The 21,017-nt window shown below is 39.2% G+C and overlaps 1 protein-coding gene across 1 annotated transcript; it reads left to right on the plus strand.

Moving 5' to 3' along the window:
* Positions 1–626: 626 nt before the first annotated feature.
* brd2b (bromodomain containing 2b) lies at positions 627–20,536 on the plus strand. Its single transcript, XM_030157705.1, is given in 13 exon segments — positions 627–768; positions 6,308–6,596; positions 6,800–6,937; positions 7,640–7,784; positions 8,625–8,788; positions 11,714–12,128; positions 12,131–12,210; positions 12,310–12,438; positions 13,352–13,597; positions 13,685–13,938; positions 15,318–15,634; positions 15,764–15,892; positions 18,100–20,536. Coding segments are annotated over 13 exon segments (2,469 nt in total). The 5' UTR covers positions 627–736; the 3' UTR covers positions 18,231–20,536.
* The last annotated feature ends 481 nt before the right edge of the window (positions 20,537–21,017 follow it).

The following is a 21,017-nucleotide window of genomic DNA, read 5'->3' on the forward strand; positions in this document are numbered from 1 at the left end:
TTTTTTGAGTGTGTTTATCAGGTTTTTAGGTTTTAAGATTAAACCATTTCATTGATATTAATTAAAATATACAGTAATATGTGTAAGGGAATAAACTCCACACATTTGTAGCAGCTGTGTTAGTGGAATCTAAATCAAATTTCTTGACATGGTCAGATTTTTTCATTAATGTTACAAAGCTGAACTCCAGGGAAACTAGTAATTGGATATCAGTAAGAATGATTTAAATGTGCTCAGAAATGATTACCAACATACTCCCCCTGCTGAAATAACCTGTAGTTACTCCATGAAATTTATAGACACTCGTCCTTATTAATAAAATGTAAAGGGGACCCTAGACGGTGGCCGGTAGAGGACAAATAACAAGCGTAAATGAACCCCCTTTGTAAATACAGGAATAGTTAAATGTAACAGTTAAACCCACTGGCCGCCGAATGTCGCGTGCAGCTCTGCTTTAGCTTAGCCTTTCAGGGCAGAGAACAAGATGTTCTGTGTCCTGGGAGAGGGGGCGTGTGCAACATTTGACTGACGTCTACTTATAGCCAATAAGAGTGCAGAAGTGGCCCTAACGTAACCGGAAATACACAGCACTGCCACGTGGTGGGTTTATATTGGGTCAAGCGGAAGCGTTTCGGCGCCATTTCATTGCGGCGTTGCTCAGTGGTGACTCGGTGGAAGTGCACAGTAAACAGAGGTGGATATACTGGACTATAACAACACCCCCGGCTTCAGCCCGATGGAAGCGGCCGTCAACCATTCTCACGACAGGTACTGTGTGCCCGAAGACCTCAGGCTCCGCTGTTGGACACTGAACAAAGAGCGAAATGGAGCTAACTTATCAGTTTATATATGTTAGCTTACCGTTTTTAAGGTTAGCTTGTCGTTATTTGAAAGGTTGATTGGTCTTGCTAGCTAGTGCATTGCTAGCTTTTGGTAAACCTAATTGTAATTGCCTTTTGAGATTTCTCTGTGAAGCAAACTAGCTTTCAGTTTTGCATGTATTCTAGGACAGGCAGTCATGTAAATGACAGCTGCTCCCTGACCGGCTCCGTTCACCGGCTGCTTCAGCACAACAGTCAGCTCATTCAATGCAATGGCGTCCTGCTAATGCTAATTTGACAGCATTTGTAACTAGCCTGGTCTTAAATGTCATGTCTGTTGTGTGCATGAATATTTACACCCATAGGCTCCGCTGAATAGAATCAATAAACTGTTGTTGTGTCGGTCTGGTGATGCTAGTTGGCTAGTACCAGGTTAGCTTCTAGTATCACAGGCTCCGTCACTGTTGGATGTAGGGCTTTGTGCTGTCAAACAGCATGGTTTGACAGATGTTTAGACGGCGCTAATTCCAAAATCCTTAGTATTTCTTTAGTTTTTCTACAGATAATAATTGAATATGAATAGTGTGCCCTCCTTAGGCGGTGTTTACAAACATCGAGGGCGGGGCGTTGAAACCACGCGTTCACCAGCTGTTTGACTGAAAAGATAGCACTATAGTTTTCTAATGTAGTCACTGATTATCTATGTAGCAGCGATGTTTCAACGCATTCTGTTTGAATACATGCAACTTTAATCATTACAAGTGATGCAGCAAAGGCGCTGTTACAGACAAGTGTTTCTTACTAATCAATTTTAACTATTACACTATGCAGGAATGTTACAGCGGTCCACATATGTTGTATGTAAAATGTATATGTCTGTTACAATTGAGACGTACATTATTATATTTAACTACACAACAGTTAGCAAGCTGACATGTTCTGAGCTGTGTACAGTTATTTTTTGGAGACATTAACTATTGCTTCAGAGGAATATATGAGTAAAACTTAGACTGCATAGGAAGTGTGCAGTACAATTCCTGGTGACATAATTTTGAGGCCTAAGAAGGTTGCTCTGTTGCTGGGGACCAGGCTTTGCTGCAGTTTGTATGTCAGACAAGCAGGTGTGTGTCTTGAACTGCAGGATGAGGTTTAACTTCACCTTAATGTGGTTCATGTGCTCTGCTTAGAGGAAGGTGTCTATTTTAAAGTTATTACAGCTAGACCTGTCTCTGCTTTTGCACTGTTGTTAAGGTCATGTTAAAGCAGCATACCTAAGATCACAGGTAGGTGCAGAACACATTTGAAAGAACTGTAACTTATTATTTCTTCTTTTCAGCCTGGCCAAGTGAGTAATGGAGTGAGAAAGCACTATGCAGAAATAGGCTACAAGCTAATCATTCCATATCTGTTTTAAAAGTAAATTTAGCAGCAACCATAATAGCTCAAACTGTAGGTCTAAGTAAGTACTTTAACATGCCTTAAGGAATAATAACCAAATATTTAATGAAAACATGAATTGATCCTCATTGACAAAGTAACGGAGTGAGGAAAAATATACAGCAGTTATTCAAGGTTTGGAAAAAATGCAAAAAAGTGCTGTTCCTCAAGGAACGTGCAAATACTTAGCATACCACACTTTTCTTAACATATAAGAGTGCGCTATATCTAAAATGAAACTGATATCATTTTTATTTTAGTTTTAAAAGACATTAATTCATGGTAATGGAGTGAGAATCCAAAAAAAGTAACAGAGAGGTGTTTGTTCAGTGTGATGCACCAGAATAATAATGAAAGATTTTATTAAGATACTATAAAATTATCAGTCCTTGGTGACAGATTTTTCATTACTATATTTAATTCACATCTTTCTGCTTTTTTTTTTTTTTTTAATAATAAATAATGTTCAAAATCATTATAGCATTTGATTATTATGAAATATAAGATTAGACACAGGCATACATTTTGAACATATTTGCTTACACATTGCTATTTACATTCAGAATTCATGCTGTATACATTCATTTACAATCTCTACTGTTCTTAATTTACACTGTTTTCTCATATATATTCTTGTATATCCAGTTATAATTCAGGTACAAATGCAATAAACACAGTTTTAGAAACTAGAGATATGTCTTTCATGCTGAGTAATCAAAAATATTGTTCTGAAAAAAGAAATTGACCCCGATGTTCACTTTTGATTGGCTAGGCCCTTTTACAAAGAGTATGTCCCTTTAAAAAATTGCACCTTAAATCTGTCTTATGATATGTTGCTCATTTCTCTAAGAATAAGGAAAGTAAACTGAGGTAATCTCTTGCAAGCTACAAATGCTGAAACATAGACTTCAGAAAATAAAATAATATAACTTAACATTACCAAGGAGTAAAATGGTTGTGCCTGGTTTTGCAAAGTTTCTGTGGTTTATTGCAGAACAAAAAAATTCTGTTAGTGCCAAATATTGATTTCTATCTATGAGTCTGAAAATATTGCTGTGCATAATCAGTGCAATGCTAAATATGTTTATATACTACAAAAATTGGGGTCTTATCACACAGCCTTCTAATAAATGACTGTTTGTGTTTCTTAGCTTAGTGGATGATCCAAGTGGTGGCTGTTCCCATGGTTGTGCTAAAAGTAGCAGACAATTGATGGAATCCACGTTTCCTTGACGATGGTTCACTGATGATGGAGAGGGCTGAGTTGTAGTTTTTTTGGTCGAATGCGTTAATGATAGATTGTTCTCAAGTGCCTGCGTTGATGCTGATGGACGATCAGTGGGTAGATTGGCCTCAGTTAGGGTGACAGAGGTCACACAACCAGCCTTAAAGTTCCATTTCCTCTGCATCAATCACCCGTCCACTTTGTTTTCCTACAGAAAAACAGGGGTTCCCATGGTCGTGAAAAATGCAGAACAGCCATGAAATAAAGTCATTTTGGAAAAGTCATAGAATTTAATGTTTAGGGACACAAGTGCCTTTTACACAACTGAGACATTTTGAGAAAGTGGTCGCCTATGATATTCTTGCAGACGAGAAAACTCTCTGTGACTTCAGGGGGTTTCTTCTTGTAACTGAAAATTAAGAGAAATTCAGAACAGAAGCCAAACTAGAAATCATTTTCACATCCTAAAAGTAATGATGAGGCGGGATTCATTCGGCTCATGTCAAACATCTCACTGAAATAAATTACATTCACATTTTGTCCCTATTGTCAAATAAAAAGGGACTGTAAATTCAAACTTTAAAGTTAACATTTTAAAGTTTGCAGTCCTGAATTTTGTCTCTGATGAAATTCACCAAACAGCAAACCTGTCAGGTTTTGACAAAGAAGTGAAAAATAAAGCATTGAGTTGATCCCAGGGCTTCCTGTAGGTTAGTGGAGGATTTAGGTGTAAGGATAACGTTTTTCATGTTGTTATTGTAAACGACTGATTATAAAAAATAACCAACAGTCAGATAATGCACAAGGTTGCTTTATAGTTTTCATACATTGCATAATTGTGGTCCACTTCTGTTCATGTAGTAGTTTATCTAGTTCATATTTAAGTCAAAGTGTCAAATATTTTATAATTGGCAATTAATCAGACATTTGGTTATTTGAGCTCCAGTCATTCAATGCTATTTCAGTTTTTCAAAATCCATCATCAGGCAACCTCTACCACTACCTGTCTTGTGTTTTCTCAGAAATTGTTCTTCATCTTCATTAGATAGGCTATTCACTGTAGCTGTTTTCAGACCCACAGAGAACTGTGCTGGTTCCCACACCTAATCTTGAACTGGCAGATGTGTTCACATTGGGGATGCAAATTATTGATTGATTCAGTCATCATTAGTTGGTTGACCCTGTCGACTGATTAATGATTAATTGATAAGCGGTGATTTTCCTTGTGAACCTGAATTTTTCTTTCAATAGAAAAATATTAGAGGCAGTTCAAAAAATGTTTGGGAAGGAATGCTTCTCGGACCAAAAAAAGGTTTGTTCGAGGTGCTCGTTGGAAAAAGGGATTCAAAAAGTATTTATCAGACTGGAAGAAAAATCCAAGGCACTCTCTTTAAACATTTAAAATGCCTTTATTACCATGGCATGGTCATATCTAGACCTAAATTTAGGTCTAGATATGACCATGCCATGGAAATAAAGGCATTTTAATGTTTAAAGAGAGTGCCTTGAATTTTTCTTCCAGTGTGACAGAAAAATATTAGATTTGTAGATTTGATATATTAGATTAGATAAAATATATAAGAATAAAAGCTAAATATTGTTCATATACTTCATGAAAAAAGCATGTCATATTCCTTGATTGATGATTGATTTATTGTACCATTAGGGATACAGCACAGGCAATGACATTTATGTAGTATAACAAAATAAATTCTGCAGAGAAATTAAATAAAATAAATGGATCTGAGGAGGGGCAGTTTAGAAGAAATGGGCATTTCTGACTTTGCATCACTACCTGACATGATGGAGCGAGATGGAGGTTCACACGGGGGACGGATCTCAAGGAACAGGGAGATGCTGTACCCTCCGTCTGTGACCGGACTGATACCGACCCTGCATATGTGCGCGTATTTGGGCCTCCTCCTGCTGGCAGGGATGTACTGCTCTCACAAATGGGCAACCCGCAGCATGTGGGACAAACGAACAGGCCGATCGGTGTTTCACTCCACCATATCCCTAAAGTGATTCTAACTCGTCAACACCGCAATCTGGTTTGATGACCGGCTATCCTGGTCCTGGACTGGCTATCCTGGTCCTAGTTTAGGCAGTGGCAGCCCCTACTGTCAACACCACAAATACTGCCATGGAAAAGGGCAATTAACCGACAGTTATTGTAATTTAATCGAGTAAATTCTTATCCACAATTAATTGATAGTTGATCATTTGTTTACATCCCTAGTTCACACCAAAAATCAGAGCATTCAGGAGCTGAAAATATGCTTCCCGATGGGCACCAAGTAAAACTTGGTTTTTCTAAGCGAACCATGATGGCATGAGTGGACGTCACCAAGCTGATTCGTGTTTGCCTGCTGGGGTTACATCTGCGGATTCGGTGTCACTGCCTTCTTCTCCACAGCAGATGTTGTAGCATGGCTTGGTGCAGATAAATAATGATCTGTATTAAGGCTACAAATGCTTGCAGGTAGTCAATGATCCATAGCCCTGTTGTTATTTTCTCTGCCGTGAACACATCTGCGTTTGTATGGCCTTTTTTTTTTTCTTGGTGGCGAAGCAATGCCCTCTGTCGATGACACATCATGGGCTTGCATAATGGTATGAACGTGGGCCGTTCACGTGCAAGCACTTTTGTTCCCAGTGTAACTGGTGCGGGAACTAAAAACAGCTTGTGTTTCTTTTCTTTTTTTGTGTGTTTTTGGTATATGTTTAAGCTACTAGATATCTTAATTTACTTTTTGATTAGTAAAGTATCCATCTATCTTCAAACTAACTCCAACTTCTTGGCTGGGTTTATGCTTTTCTTCAGCTCTTTAGTCGGGTTGACCAGCGGCGGGATGGACCAACACACAAGCACAGGCAAACGGATCCGTAAGCCCTCCCTGCTGTACGAAGACTTCGAGAGCCCCTCTCTGCCACACTCAATGCCCCATGGTCCTCCCCCTCCACCCCAACCCCCAGTGAAGGATCCCAACCGACAGGGCCGCATGACCAACCAGCTGCAGTATCTCCAGAAGACGCTGATGAAGTCTCTGTGGAGGCACAACTTTGCCTGGCCCTTTCATGAGCCTGTGGACGCCTACAGGCTGAACCTGCCGGTGGGTTCATACAGCAGAAAGAAAACCTCTGTTTCATTTAGTTTAGAGTTATTCATCTCCTACTCAGGGTAATATCAAAGGTCATATGACAAATCAACATGAGACCCACTGTCGGTCACAATTAAGGTCGCCATCCTCCAAAACTAATTTTAATGCATGCCACTGTCTCTCAGTCTCTGTTACTTACATTCTGCTTTTCACAGGATTACCATAAAATTATCAAACAACCCATGGACATGGGGACTATCAAAAAGCGTCTGGAGAACAACTTCTACCGCAGTGCAAGTGAGTGCATACAGGACTTCAATACAATGTTCACCAACTGCTACATCTACAACAAGGTGGGTGAAATGGTTCAGTTTTACCTCCTGTTTTTGCCCATTTTAGATTGTTTTGTTTTTAGAATATCCAAGTGCAATTCTACTCTTCAGTTGAAACAGATTTTATCTCTGTGGCTTCTCATCCACAGCTTTTTGTTGCGCACATCATATATTTTGTAGAAATAGAAATATTGTATGGAAACTTCTGCCAAGTTCATGATGTGACCAAAATCCTAAAGTTCCAAATATTTTTTTGGTTCTGAAGTTTGACGCTTAGTTAACTGTCACAGAGTGATTAGTTTTCTCTCATTTTCACCAGTTTTTACTAGTTCACACTTTCTCATGGTCTAATGTAGATTGTGTTCACAGTAATAATGCAATTCTATCCACCTGAGTGACATAGATTATTTGTTTGTAAATATACAGTGAAAATGGTCCTACAGTAAACTACAATAAACACCGGCAGCTTTTCACTTAACAAGGTCATGTGTAACAATTACATGACATTTATACCAATGTATTAACGCAGTGGAGTTTCTTGAGGATTTGAATCTGGTTATGGATGTAGGTAGTAGTTGTTAAAGGAAATCCTTAATATTGTAAAATAATTCTTGTGAGTTCTGTTTGAATAATTAATTCCAAAAAACACTTGTGTAGTATTTTACCTCTGTTGTTTCTTCCAGTGTGCTCATGTGTTATTTTTTGATTATTTCTGGGGGGTAGCCGACAGATGACATAGTGCTAATGGCCCAGTCCCTGGAGAAGATCTTTCTCCAAAAGGTGGCCCAGATGCCTCAGGATGAAGTCGAACTGCCTCCGCCTACACCTCGAAGCAAAACCAACCGAGGACGGGGGCGCAAGTCCAGTGGTCAGTGTCTCTTTAGTGATCAGCTGATACAGGGTTTTCATTGACTGGTGAATCTGGTGAATAATTATGTGGACGGCACCATCACATCTGACAAAATTCAACAATTTATAATTACATAATTTGACATAATTTGAGAAGTTAAATGAATGCTTAACACAAAATGTAAGTTAGTCTCCTGTCAGTCTTTTATACAGTAAATCTAATTGTAACTTCCGAGTTCTGTATTGGTTGTATTATCAAGAGCAGTGGCTCTCAACTGGTGTGGCTTCAGGACCCACTATCACCCCTCAATGACAAACCATGACCCAAACTGATAAAAGTTAAGACTTCTCAAATTTATTTCATGAAAACATGGTGTGTTTTGAAATGGAGATAATACAGAATATCACAGTATGTCAACAAAGAAGTTTAACGATAAACCAAAGTGAGCAGCAGGTGGTGACGATGAAGAGGGAAATATTCCCTTTAACACTAAATTAGGTACATTTTAACCTAAACTAAAAGTGCATTTAGTTAAAAATTAAAAGTTCATTCAGTCACTTATTCAAGAAATAAACACTGAGGTATTGTCCTCAATGTAGGTAAAACCATATCGGATGTAGTTGTTGTCATACCAGAGTTTCACCATGATATGAATTGAAACTTTTGGTTCTTCTTTTATGCCGTGAAATGTCTGGTGTTAATTAGCATTACAGCACATTACTGCTCCCTCCTGTTTGGGAGTGTGAATGAACAGTGCTCCGCTCTGTAATAAATAAAGCACAGGATTTGTTTCTTAACATTATTTTTTTTAATCAATTTCTGATCAAGAGTGATGGTACATTTATGGTCTGTCTTTAGCATCAAGGGCTCAGCAGGTACCAGCTGTCTCCCAGTCGGCGTACTCTCCCTCTTCTTCAGACACTGGGGAGTCCATGTTGGCCAACTCCCCCCAGACTGTGCTCACTAAAAGCCTACCTCCAGCCAACATCATGGGTTTACCTCCAACGCAACCTACCACCAAGGTATGCACAATAAAACAATATTTCAATATCCACCATGTGATCTTTCCCTTAAATGTCTCTGGTTTCTATGACATCTTAAGTTGTCTGTCCAGAGTTTTAATATCAGGGTTAAAATTCCTCTAGAGTATCTGTAGATAAGACTCACTGCATGTAAGGCTTCAGAAATTGCCTGAAGATGTCATTTTTACCCCTTGGCCAACTTTGGGCTGAAGGGGTATTGTAATGGTCTTGTCGTCTGTCTGTCCATTCGACAATGTAATCGCATTATCTGAAGAATGCACTGGCATATCTGTGCCAAATTTATACTGTGGATGCATCTAGGCATAGAGCAGAAGCCTATTGAAAACGGGTCACCTTGACCTACTTTTTCAAGGTCAAATGGCGACATGTCCTGTCAACAATGTAATGGCATTATCTGAAGAATGCATTGAGATTTCTGCACCAAATTTACACAACGACAATCTAATGTAAATTACAGGGCAGTAACTTTCAACAGAATCTTAGGGTACGTTTACACGGCAACACTCCGCAAAGATTTCTCCTTTGCGTTATAAAATCATTCCGCGTTAAGACGAAGCCGCTATGATAACGATCTTCGTTAACATGAGTCCGCGAGGACGGCTGAATACGCTGTAGTGGCCATGCCAGACTAGTAGCTGGCGATGTAGAGCTGTAGTGAAACAGTGGTGGTAAAACACGCGCCTGCGCACAAACGATTTCCGGTTTAGACAGCCTTTAAATGAGGAGAAGAAGAAGAAGAAGAAGAAGAAGAGGCGGACAACACTATTTACAAACAACAATGGCGAGTGGTTGTACAAAGACGCAGGACTTCTTTGTCTGGACAGACGAGCTGAGCACAGTTAGCAGCACGTATGTTGTTCTGAAACCGGCCATTGTTGTTGTGGTTGTTCCTTCTTTTTCTGCAGCTTTATTGTGTCATAGAGGCTGGCAAACCAGCTTGGAGGCGCATTACTGCCACCAACTGGCCTGGAGTGGGTTAACTGGTGGTTCTTGGCTGCGCGCGCATGCGGTGACGTCATATTTTACCCCGGAACGTTCCGATTCGCGTTAACACGGAGCTGAAATGCGGAGTGTATCGATAACATTCCACCCTGGACCCTGGTATCAAAAGTTTCCGGATTCAGGCACTCTAGGCACTGTTTCCATGTTAACAGAAGGCTTATCCGTGATGAAATCTTCCTCGAGTCGACTGAATCCTACGCCGTGTAAACGGCCCCTTACATTATATTTGGCTAAGGGGTATTAAAAGTGCGCAGCATGTTAGCAGCATTAAAACAGGAGTAACATGAATGCAAATGACTCATTGTGCTTCCTGTAAAGTACTGTAATTACACTCCTACTGGCTATTGAAAATGAATGTTACCTGAATTTAAGCAGCACTTTTATTTATTTATTGTCAGTTTTTGTTTGTCTCTGAAAAGTAGATTATATGACATAGGGCTGCTCGATTATAGGAAAAAAAAAAAAATCACGATTATTTTAGCAATAATTGAAATCACGATTATTAAAAACGATTATTTGTTAACCTTAAAGTTATTTATTTTTTTTCTTGCAAAACAATGTAAAATATACTCCTTAAACATAAATAAAGCTTTTAACCACTAAAACAAAGTATGTTCACTTTTGTACGAAACAAAAAAATCTTTGAATGCAAATAAGTGTATTGTAAATTCAAGTATGTTTCCTTTTGTAAACAAATAGTGCACTGTAATTAAACTGCTATAGACTTGCCATAGAACTGTAGCAATTTAAAAAAAAAAAAAACCTCAAGTAAAGTGCAAATTATGACTTAAAGTATGTTCAATGTAGTATGAAACAGTAAATTCAGTGGCGTGCCGTGAGGTTTCAGTTAAGGCCTTCTGTATGCATCAGCCATCTAGAATACACACGTTAGGGTTATACAGGTTAGGGTTAGGTTAATACGGGAGTTGCAGCGTAAAGAGATTCGGAGACTGAAGATTGCATTGCGGACGAAGTTGTAGACGGAGTTGTTTTTATGTGTTTTAGTTTTTCATAAGATTATGATAACGGTGGCGGTGGTTAAACTTTAGATGGTTACAAAGGTTTGTTGTGTTAGCGGTCGGTGCGGACACAACTATGAAACACTTTTTGCACGTGATGTGTTTTTGCTCTTCGTCTTCTTCATCAAACCCAAAGTGATTCCATACAATTGAATTTGACTTGCCTTTTTTGTTTACCAAGCACTTCTGCTGTGATTCTCCTGCCGTTTTTCCAGACCGCTAGGTACAATTTTCCTCTTGGGGTGGACCTGCCGGCTAGTCGGCAGCAGTAGCTTAGAGGGGGGCGGGGCAGAGCAGCTCATGGTAACTTGCGTGCGCGTGAATTAAAACGATTCAAAATTAATAATCGTTTTTTCTTGATTACATAATTTTTGTAATCGTTGCGTGTAATAATCGAAGTCATAATTGAATTTCGATTAATTGCACAGCCCTAATATGACAGGTCATCTGCTGTTTAAGGGCTGAGGATGTCATTAAAGAGCACCAGTCAAAGCTCAAATGGTGGAAATAGTGATGGCATATGAGATTTTTGTTAAAAGCTGCTGTTGGTTGAAGTTGGTTGAAAATTGCAGCTCATTTAATAAATTAACAGGCCTCATGCATCTTCACAGTTATGTCAGCACCTTTTATTTATTTTGTTTTTGTACAGTACAAGTAAATGGTTTTCATTTCAGCAAACTGCCAATGACGTAGACAAACCTGTTGAACACCATATTCAACATATGATACAGTGGTGAATGTGGCAGATTCACTTGTATTTAAGGATTCATTTGTTTTGTGGTTCCTTCATGATGTCTCTGAATGAATTAAAATAGGTCAGATTCCAGTGTTGTTCAATAGACAGTTGTAATCTGACCCCCAGACTCTTTTCATGTGTTTGTAGAAAAAAGGTGTGAAACGCAAAGCGGACACCACTACCCCGTCCACCATGGGCTTGACCGTGGGCATGTCAGGGCCAACACACATGGTCGGCCTGGGAAAGGGCGGACACGGCGGCCAGGTCCATGACTCCTCTATGCATACAGTCTCCTCCATGGGGGGCATGGGCTTGGACACACCCCCTGGAATGGGCCTGGTCAGGAGCCCTGGGGGTCCGGTCCTGCTGCAACCCATGATGGCCAGCGCGGGACGCAGGGTGGGCAGTGGACGTCCCATCAAACCCCCCAAGAAGGACTTGCCAGACTCTATCCAGCCTCAGCCCTCAAGGAAGAGCAAGTTGAGCCCCCAGCTGAGGTACTGCAGTGGACTACTCAAAGACATGTTGTCAAAGAAACACGCTGCATACGCCTGGCCTTTCTACACACTGTGGACGCAGCAGCACTGGGACTTCACGACTACCACGACATCATCAAGTGTCCCATGGACCTCAGCACCATCAAGGTAAGTTCATGAGGAAAAACGGTGGAAAATTCTCCACAAGTTGAGGACATTAATTGTGCATCTGATACATGATAAAGCTTTGTTGTTCTTGCTGTTCAGGGGAAGATGGACTGTCGAGAATACAGGGATGCTCAGCAGTTCGCCAGCGACGTCAGACTCATGTTCTCCAACTGTTACAAGTACAACCCACCTGACCATGATGTTGTAGGAATGGCACGGAAGTTACAGGTTTGTTAAACCATATTTTATTTAACAGGGTGTTAACAATTTGGTTCTGTCCAAAACTGCACAGGGTTCATTAGACATAAATAACTCAACAAATGTAATCAAAAATAGCATGAAATCATCTGACAATGATGTGTGTGGTGGGAATGGGGATGTATTATAGTATTTTTATGAATGTGGCTGTTGTTATACAACTGAGTAGAGATTAAAATCACAATTATGCAAAAGGACCTTAATCAGGTCAAAGGATTCTAATAAGGCCATAGTATGATTGTTACAGATGTAGTCTCCTTAAAAATGTAAAATGAAGTGATCTGAATTGTATATTGAAAATTATTTTAAAAGGCCTTAAATTACTTGCTAATAAACTTATTATTATTATTATTATTATTATTATTATTATTATTAATAATAAAGTTGCATTAACTACAGTCTTACTTTTAACTGTGTATTGATTACACTAACAACAGCCAATAAGGAACCATTAAGTACTAATCCTAGTCAGAAATGATCAGAACATGAACCACCAGTCTTTCACCATTTATGTCTCTTCACCAAAAACACCAGCTCTTTAAATAATTTCCACTGTCAGTACAGAGATCTACTATGGGTAGGTAGCGTTTCATTATACTGCAGTAGCGGAATGTTTTGCAAGCTGACAACAAACCACAAAACGGTCAACAACGGTAGAGACGATGCTCATTTATTGTAACATATTTTAACGTGATGATAGTTAGATTTCAGAACATTCATTACATTCATTTATTTAACTGGAATGCCACTAGGTTCCATATTAAGTGTGTAGAGCAATAGATTGTATTTAGTTCTTGGTTGAAACCTCTTCATTATCAAAAATTTGAAAACTGAGGTTTTCTCTTTCCTTTCATTTCCCTCCTGTGTCTGGGTCTGTGTCCAGGATGTGTTTGAGTTTCGTTTTGCTAAAATGCCGGATGAGCCCCATATGGAACACACCGCCATGTCAATGAGTGGTCACCCATCATCTTCTTCCTCATCTTCCTCCTCCTCCTCGTCTTCATCTTCCTCCACTTCTGAGAGTGAACCCAGCAGTGAAAGTGAAGACAGCGAGAGCAGCCCAAGCTCCGACAGCGAGGAGGAGCGAGCGCATCGATTGGCCGAGTTACAGGACCAGGTCTGCACTCAGGTATGGACCGCACTATGGGCTGGTGTTGTTTTTTAGCAATGTTCATTTGAACAAACACTGTGAGGAAACTTTGCTTTTGTTTGTCAGCTCCGAGCCGTGCATGAGCAGTTGGCTGCCCTCTCCCAGGGGCCCATGGTGAAGCCCAAGAAGAAGAAGGAGAAGAAGGACAAAAAGGAAAAGAAGAAAAAGAAGAAACTGGACAAGCGCAACAAAGCTGTCCGAAGCCGAGCCGGCTCAGAGGAGTGGAAGATGCCCGGCAAAATACTGAAGAGCAAATCTGCCCGAGCAGGAGGCTCCCAGCCCAAGAAGAGCCAAGGGAAGAAGAGTAACAAGAACAGCAAGTGAGTCCAACGAGTGCATATACACAGAATCACAAAACAGTAGCTGTGATGTGGAGAACTCCTTAAACCATTACAGCAGTTGATAAATATTACTTGGGGTATCATGCATTGCCTCTGTAGATTGTGTGATCATGATATTAAAGATGAAAAACAGATTTCTTTTGAGTTTTTGAGTTTGCACCAGCCCTGAAAAGGCTGCCCATGGTGGTGTAGAGGTGCCACCTGCTGTTGTAAATCAGAATCTACATGTCCTCTCCAAAATGAATTTTTTTTCAGTGACTTTTCCCACGCCTGAACAAAATCAGTAATGATAATAATTTCTACTGGTGTTGGCTGCATACAACAATAAACCTAAAATATGAGTAAAAGATAAATTAGACTTCCTGTAAATTTTTGAAATGTCTTATAAGAAAAAATGTCATTGATCCAAAAGTGTCTGTAATTCGAAATGTTTTCTCAAAGACTCTAACACAAACAAACTAGGATCAGATTTTTCCCACCATTAAAATTAAAAACCTCTATATTTCAGCTGTGTTTTTAAATAAGTTACCACATACCTCTGACAATAACTATTTATAGATCAGAATAACAGACCCAACATCCCTGTTATGGTCAAAACATTTATTTTTATGTTTCTTACAACATGAACCAGCTTGTCTCCAATCCAAAGGTACTGACATTTACCCTTTTTTTCATTTTAGTCTTTGAATTGAATCCTATGTCCAAAGGGCAGTGAAAAAGTCTTAAATGTAACTTCCTTTAAACTGCAGGAACTGTATAATCAGCAGTTGAATAAGAAAAGTGACAAATTCTAACCCTGCACCAAAGTGCTGTAATTGGGTATTACTTTTGAAAAGGTGGAATAAAGAAAATAAACAAATGGCATGCTATTCACTCAGGTTTGCTAAATTACATAAACATTAAAAAAATTAATTACATTACTATCCCACGGGTAAATCCAGTATCCAACCAATCCAGATACATGCAAAATCTAGCAATTAGCATTTTTATTTATTTATTTGACAGAGACAATGCAGTCAAACATAGTTACAAGTTTGCAGCTGATGTGATGCATATAGAGTTTATAGCTAGTGCTAATTCTCAACTCCAATCCCTAGTTAGCACTCATTAGTAGCAGTGGGCTGTCATTGAAGGCGCTCAAGGACAAATTCCAGATCTTCATCAGCCCCATAGACAAGGACGCCAACAGGAGAGTTCACATATACATACCTGTATTTAATGGAATAATGTATTCTTTAGTAAAACAGGACTTATCCTCTTTGTGTCCTTATGTACCCATATAGTTGCCACCATAAAAACACACACATCTGTGTATTTTGCATCTATTTTGACTGTATATCTTTTTCTTAACATTTCAGGGCAACAAAGAAGCCGTTCTACCCCCCGCTGGCTCCCACTATGCTGCCACACTACGACTCCGAGGAGGAGGAGGAGATCGTACCGATGTCGTACGATGAGAAGCGCCAGCTGAGCCTCGACATCAACAAACTCCCAGGGGAGAAGCTGGGCCGAGTGGTCCACATTATCCAGTCCAGGGAGCCCTCACTGAGAGACACCAACCCCGAGGAAATCGAGATTGACTTTGAAACTCTGAAGCCATCGACACTGAAGGAGCTGGAGAGCTACGTCATGACATGTCTGAGGAAGAAGCCCCGGAAGCCCTACGGTGAACCAGGTAGAGACTGAAAACATGTCCAGACTGAAAACATGTGCAGACTCAGTCCTGTAACAGACACCAGTGCATTACAACATCAGCACTAGGTGTAGAACAGGCTTATTGTTGGTTTTGTGTGTTCTTTCGCAGCAGGTAAAAATACCAGTGTTGGGAAGTCTAAAGAGGAGCTTACTCTGGAGAAGAGGAAGGAGCTGGAGAGGAGGCTGCAAGATGTCAGTGGTCAGCTCAACTCTGTCAAGAAACCTCCCAAAAACAAAGGTGAACACACACACAGCATCCATCTTACACCTGGATGTTCATATCCGCCATTTTCTACATAGTGTTTTTTGTTGTTGTTGTTGTTGTTGTTGTTGTTGTTTTTCTTCTCGTCCTGGAACACTACAGCTGTTTGTTGCTCCTTCCAACATTTGGGAAATAATCTGTTTTCTGATTGGCTTTTAAACCTGCACCTGAATGACTGACTGCATAAAATCCATTTTAACACTAAAGAGAAAGTTACATAAAATGGTATAAATCTTTAGTTTTATTTCTCAGCTTCCTCTTTTTACACACTCAAAGCAGTTACATGACATAAAAAAATTACCTATTTTCAACAAAGTGAAGCAAATGTTAACATCATATCAATTAATATGTCGGGAGTATGTATTCAACTGTACTACTCCACTATTATTCATTTACAGTGGGCCCAGTATTGGTGTATTACAGTATTACACAGACAGTATAATACTGTTATAGTCAATCAGATTTTAGCATTCATGTTTTCAGGCTGGTGAGTGTGTGTTTGTTTCATCCTCTTTAACCTGCAGGACTTTGTATAACATCATTTTGCCGCTACTGAGAAGATATAGTAAATAAAGTTAAATGTGTGAGTTGAGATGGTTTAACCACAGTAATTCATTTTCTGTTATTAAGCATTTATTTTAAATTTATTTTTTCATTTATTGTAAGTAGGAATGCACTAATAGGAAAATTTTTGGCTGATACAATACCAGTATTTGATATAACATTTTACCTGATAGCTGTTAGTTCATTTTGTTTTTGTTGTTATTGATCCCCCTATCGACAAAGATCTGTATTATGAATGTAAAAATATATAATATTTAATTTAATTTAATTAGTTAAAATTTTTATGATGATTAAAAAAAACTATAAAAATAGTTAATATTTTTACAATATGTTTTTCAGTTCTTATTTGTATTATTTTCAAATAAACAGATTCAGATGCACAAATGTATGAAAAAAACCTTTAATACAACACACCAGATACCTGATATATATGTACATCCCTCATCAGAGGAAGTGTAAAGTGATTCTCTGTGAAACTGTTCGGATACACATTAGACTGTGATGTTTTTAAGTACTGTATTAGGAAACTTATGTAGCAAGTCATGAGTAGCGAGTTAATGTGTGGACAAGAGGAGAGAAAAAAGACAAATCAAACAAATTAGCAACTAAGGAAGGAGAGGTTGATTTCACATTCACTTCTATATATAGAGAATAAAGTATCATCCCGGATCTCAGCAACAATGAGAACAGGAACTGAACTCTCATAGAAAACACCATGATCATGCAACATCATGTCAGTCAGTCAGTGTGAGTTCATGGTGCACACACAGACGTACCCATCAGGTGTGAGTGTGGTGGAGAGTTGCAGGTTGTTTATCACTGAGCCTGTTTACATGACCATAAAAGTCTGTTTACTAGGAGTAATCAGATAATCGTAATAATCAGATCTGACGCATTTACAGGTACTTCAGAAATGCAATAATCGAAAACCCAGGTTTAGACGCTCCAGTCTATTATCAGATTTCTGTTGGAGTACGTGCGTAGTGATGGTAGACTTAAACTTCCAGTTATTGTCTTCCACTCATATTTGACCATGTAACTTCTGTTTGCTATGACTTTAAATGTGTTTACACATGTGCAGACGTAAAAGAACTAAACTAGAAAAGCACTCGGAGAGCACAGACCTCCGCCAAGGCAGATCAGTGGGCCCCCGTGGCCCCCCCACCCCCGATCACCACCAAAATTTAGTAATTTGTTTCTTGTGCCAGTATCAACATTTCCTGAAACTTTCATCCAAATCCGTCCATAACTTTTTGAGTTATCTTGCTGACAGACAGACAGACAGACAGACAGACAGACCAACGCTGGCAAAAACATAACCTCCTTGGCGGAGGTAATAAATCAGATTAACCTGTATAAATGCAGGAAGACATCGGAGTGTTGGGGGGGGGGGGGGGGGGGGGGCTCGGTGGGTTAATCTCATCTCTCAGAATCAGATTACTGTGGTTATCTGATAAAACAGATCAGATTATGCTGTTTACATGATCACTTAAATAATCTGATTACTCCAGTATTCAGATAATGATGGGAGTATTGGTATGGATGTGAACAGGTTCAGTGACTGTTATGTTTGTCAGTGTTGGGTCCCTGGTGTCTTAACCTGTCCTCCGTCCCCTCAGTGGAGAAGCCCAGCGCCGTAGAGACTCACGCTCAGCCGTCACGACTCAGCGGCAGCAGCTCCAGCTCCGACTCTTCCTCCTCCTCATCTTCATCGTCATCCTCAGACACCAGTGACTCAGACTCTGGTTGAGATCGTCAGCGCTGAGCTTGGAGAGAAAATCCTAACACTAACTCAGGGACCTGGGCTGGCCCAGGACACAAAGCACCCTGAAACAAGAAGTGGGCTCAGATATTTCATACCACAGTGGGAAAAACACACACTCCTAAGTGGACTATTGTTCAGAAAATGTTTGAATGTGGGGATGTAGGGAAGAAGTCTCTGCGGGTAATGGTCGAACCCAAACACTAAATGCCTTGGTTTCTCCTTTTCCCATTTGTAAATATTTGTACAAATTTAAGTTTCTTTTATAAAGAAGAATTTTATGGTGATCCCCTGAGGAGGGAAGTGGAGTAATAAAAGGATGTGGAGACGGGCTTTACTCCGATCGGCTTTGGCTGGCCTTACGCTGAGGGAACGCAGAGGGTTATTTATTTGTTCTCTTTACCCCCATTTCCTCTGGAATTTGAACCAGCAACTTTTATGGGTCAACCTGCTCCCTTAACATCCAGCTGTACCACCAGGCTTTGTTTTAGACCAGCTCTTCTAATGTCAGCCTTAATCGACCACATCGTCACCTAGTGACAAAAGTATTTCAGAGAACACTACAGTGTTGTGAAGAATCAGGCAGTAACATCCCAGGAGACAGAGGATTCCCTCAGAGACTCTGCTGAGAGCAGAAGAATTTAGTCATGCCTGTTACCGTCTTAAACTAGTGCATTACAGTCACTAAAGAAAAACAAAATAGACACTTTATCTTATCATAACATCAGGATCTTGTAATTATTCCAGTTAACCTGGTCGTCAGTCGTCTTCACATTACATGACAACTATTAGAAAGAAAAGCTGACTCTGACATAAAAGTCTTTTGTAAAATGTAAAGAATTTTACATTTTACGTAAAGACTTTATTACAAAATAGAAGCACTAAAGTCCAGTAAAATAATGTTGTTCTACAATTCAGCAGATTTGGACTTTCAGTGTCTTCTATGTAAATGTAAAAACATTAACAAACATTTTAATTCCACGTCAGTGACTCAAAATCTATGCCAAGTTGTAGAATTACACTGAACAGACAAGACACAGTTCATTTTATTGGATTTCACTGATTTTCCTACTTCATATCAATGCTTTTATCTAAAACCTGCATTCTTTTCAGTTTTCATTGGTTCCATGTTCAGTGACTCTAACTGATGGCTTGGCTGAACTTTCTCTGTACTTTTGAGCATAAAAGTGCCAATTATTTTCCTAAAATATTACTAATCCAGTAAAATGACATGTATTTTATTCGGCCACATTTTAGGCCACGCATCTGAATAAAAGATTCAGATATTTAAGAATTCGTCCATGTCATAAGATCCAAAAATAAAAGGCCTAATTTTAGTGGATTTTAGTGCTGCTTCTAGACTAGAAATAATATTTTCATGTAAAAATGAGCATTTCTTTCAATAGATTAAATTCTGAAGTGACAGCTCGGTTTAACTACATATTACAGGATCAGTCTGTAAAAGATTTAGTGTCTGATGCTTTTCTCTGTAGTGAACGTTTTGTGCTTCTGCTCAGATTGTCACACTGGTACGTTTACAATATTCTTACTGTTGATGGTTCTGTTTTATTCATTTACAAGCTGTGCTTCTTGTGTTTTTTTTTTGTTTTGTTTTGTTTTTTGTTTTTTTTTAGGTAGTAGGTGGGTTTGTAGTTCAGTACAAAAAAAAACAACGCATCATTACAGTTTAGTGTTCAGAGAAACATGTTGAGTGACATGTTTGAGTTGGTTTGAGGTGCAGTAAATAGAAAACACCCAGCGGCCGTTTTAAATCCCACCCTGTCTATGTAACCTAGGACTAAACAGTAGGTCAGTATTTCGACATCATTTCATACAGTTAACTTTGTTTTGTTCTCAATTTAAAAGGAGCAGTGACTTGAACACAGGCTGCTGAATGTTATTAAAATAGTCCAGGTCTACTCATGTTTTCCAGCTTTCATTGCACTTTGTTTTAGCTCTACACGTTAAACGGTAGCGCTTGAAACCGTAGTTCAAGTTCTTAAAAGAGCTACTTGAAAGACCAGCGTTTTTGTATGTTTTACACACTTACACTAAATCTAACCATGTTTCTTCCTCTGCCTCCAGTGGCATCTGTACTGATTTCTACAGAAAACTGGATTCCGTTGTCAGACTCCTAAAACATGTTGGTTACACTACTGTTCAGTTGTGATGCACTGCAGTCTGCTTTTATGTTGCATTAACACGACAACAACACAGTAACTTAATAAAATAATGCAGAGTTGATAATGAATAGGACACCAGCAGCTATGTGGAATTGTAAGAAAAAAATCTAAAGATGTATAGATTGCTCAAATTTGGAAACAGTCATCAAAAAAAAATGTAAAAGCTCCATGGTTTGTAGTGAAATCATACAAACACACTGCGATGGTGCTTTAAAGAACCGTTTGGATGTTTGGCGTTTACTGGAACAAAATGTTTCGACCGAGCAACGGGAAGTTGAATTTCCCGTTGACCTTTGACCTTCAGTCTAATGGTCGGCTCACATTGCAGTCGAAGCTGTTGTTGAATGTTCAGTGAAGGAGCTTCTGCTTGTAAATACTTAAAACTGTAACTACTGTTGCACAAACTTGTATTTCTGCTGTTTGGTCTTTTTTTTTTTTTTTCTTGTTTTCATTTTCATGCTTTTTCTCATTCCAGTTAACATGAGCATTGCTGCCTCTGCATTTCCATTCATTTGACATCTGTGTTTATTAAAAATATCCTCTTCTCTACAAAGTCTGGAGTTTATGTTTGTTTAGATTCAGTGTCATTTTC

This window comes from Sphaeramia orbicularis, chromosome 16 (genome assembly GCF_902148855.1).
Source record: "Sphaeramia orbicularis chromosome 16, fSphaOr1.1, whole genome shotgun sequence".
Taxonomy (NCBI): domain Eukaryota; kingdom Metazoa; phylum Chordata; class Actinopteri; order Kurtiformes; family Apogonidae; genus Sphaeramia; species Sphaeramia orbicularis.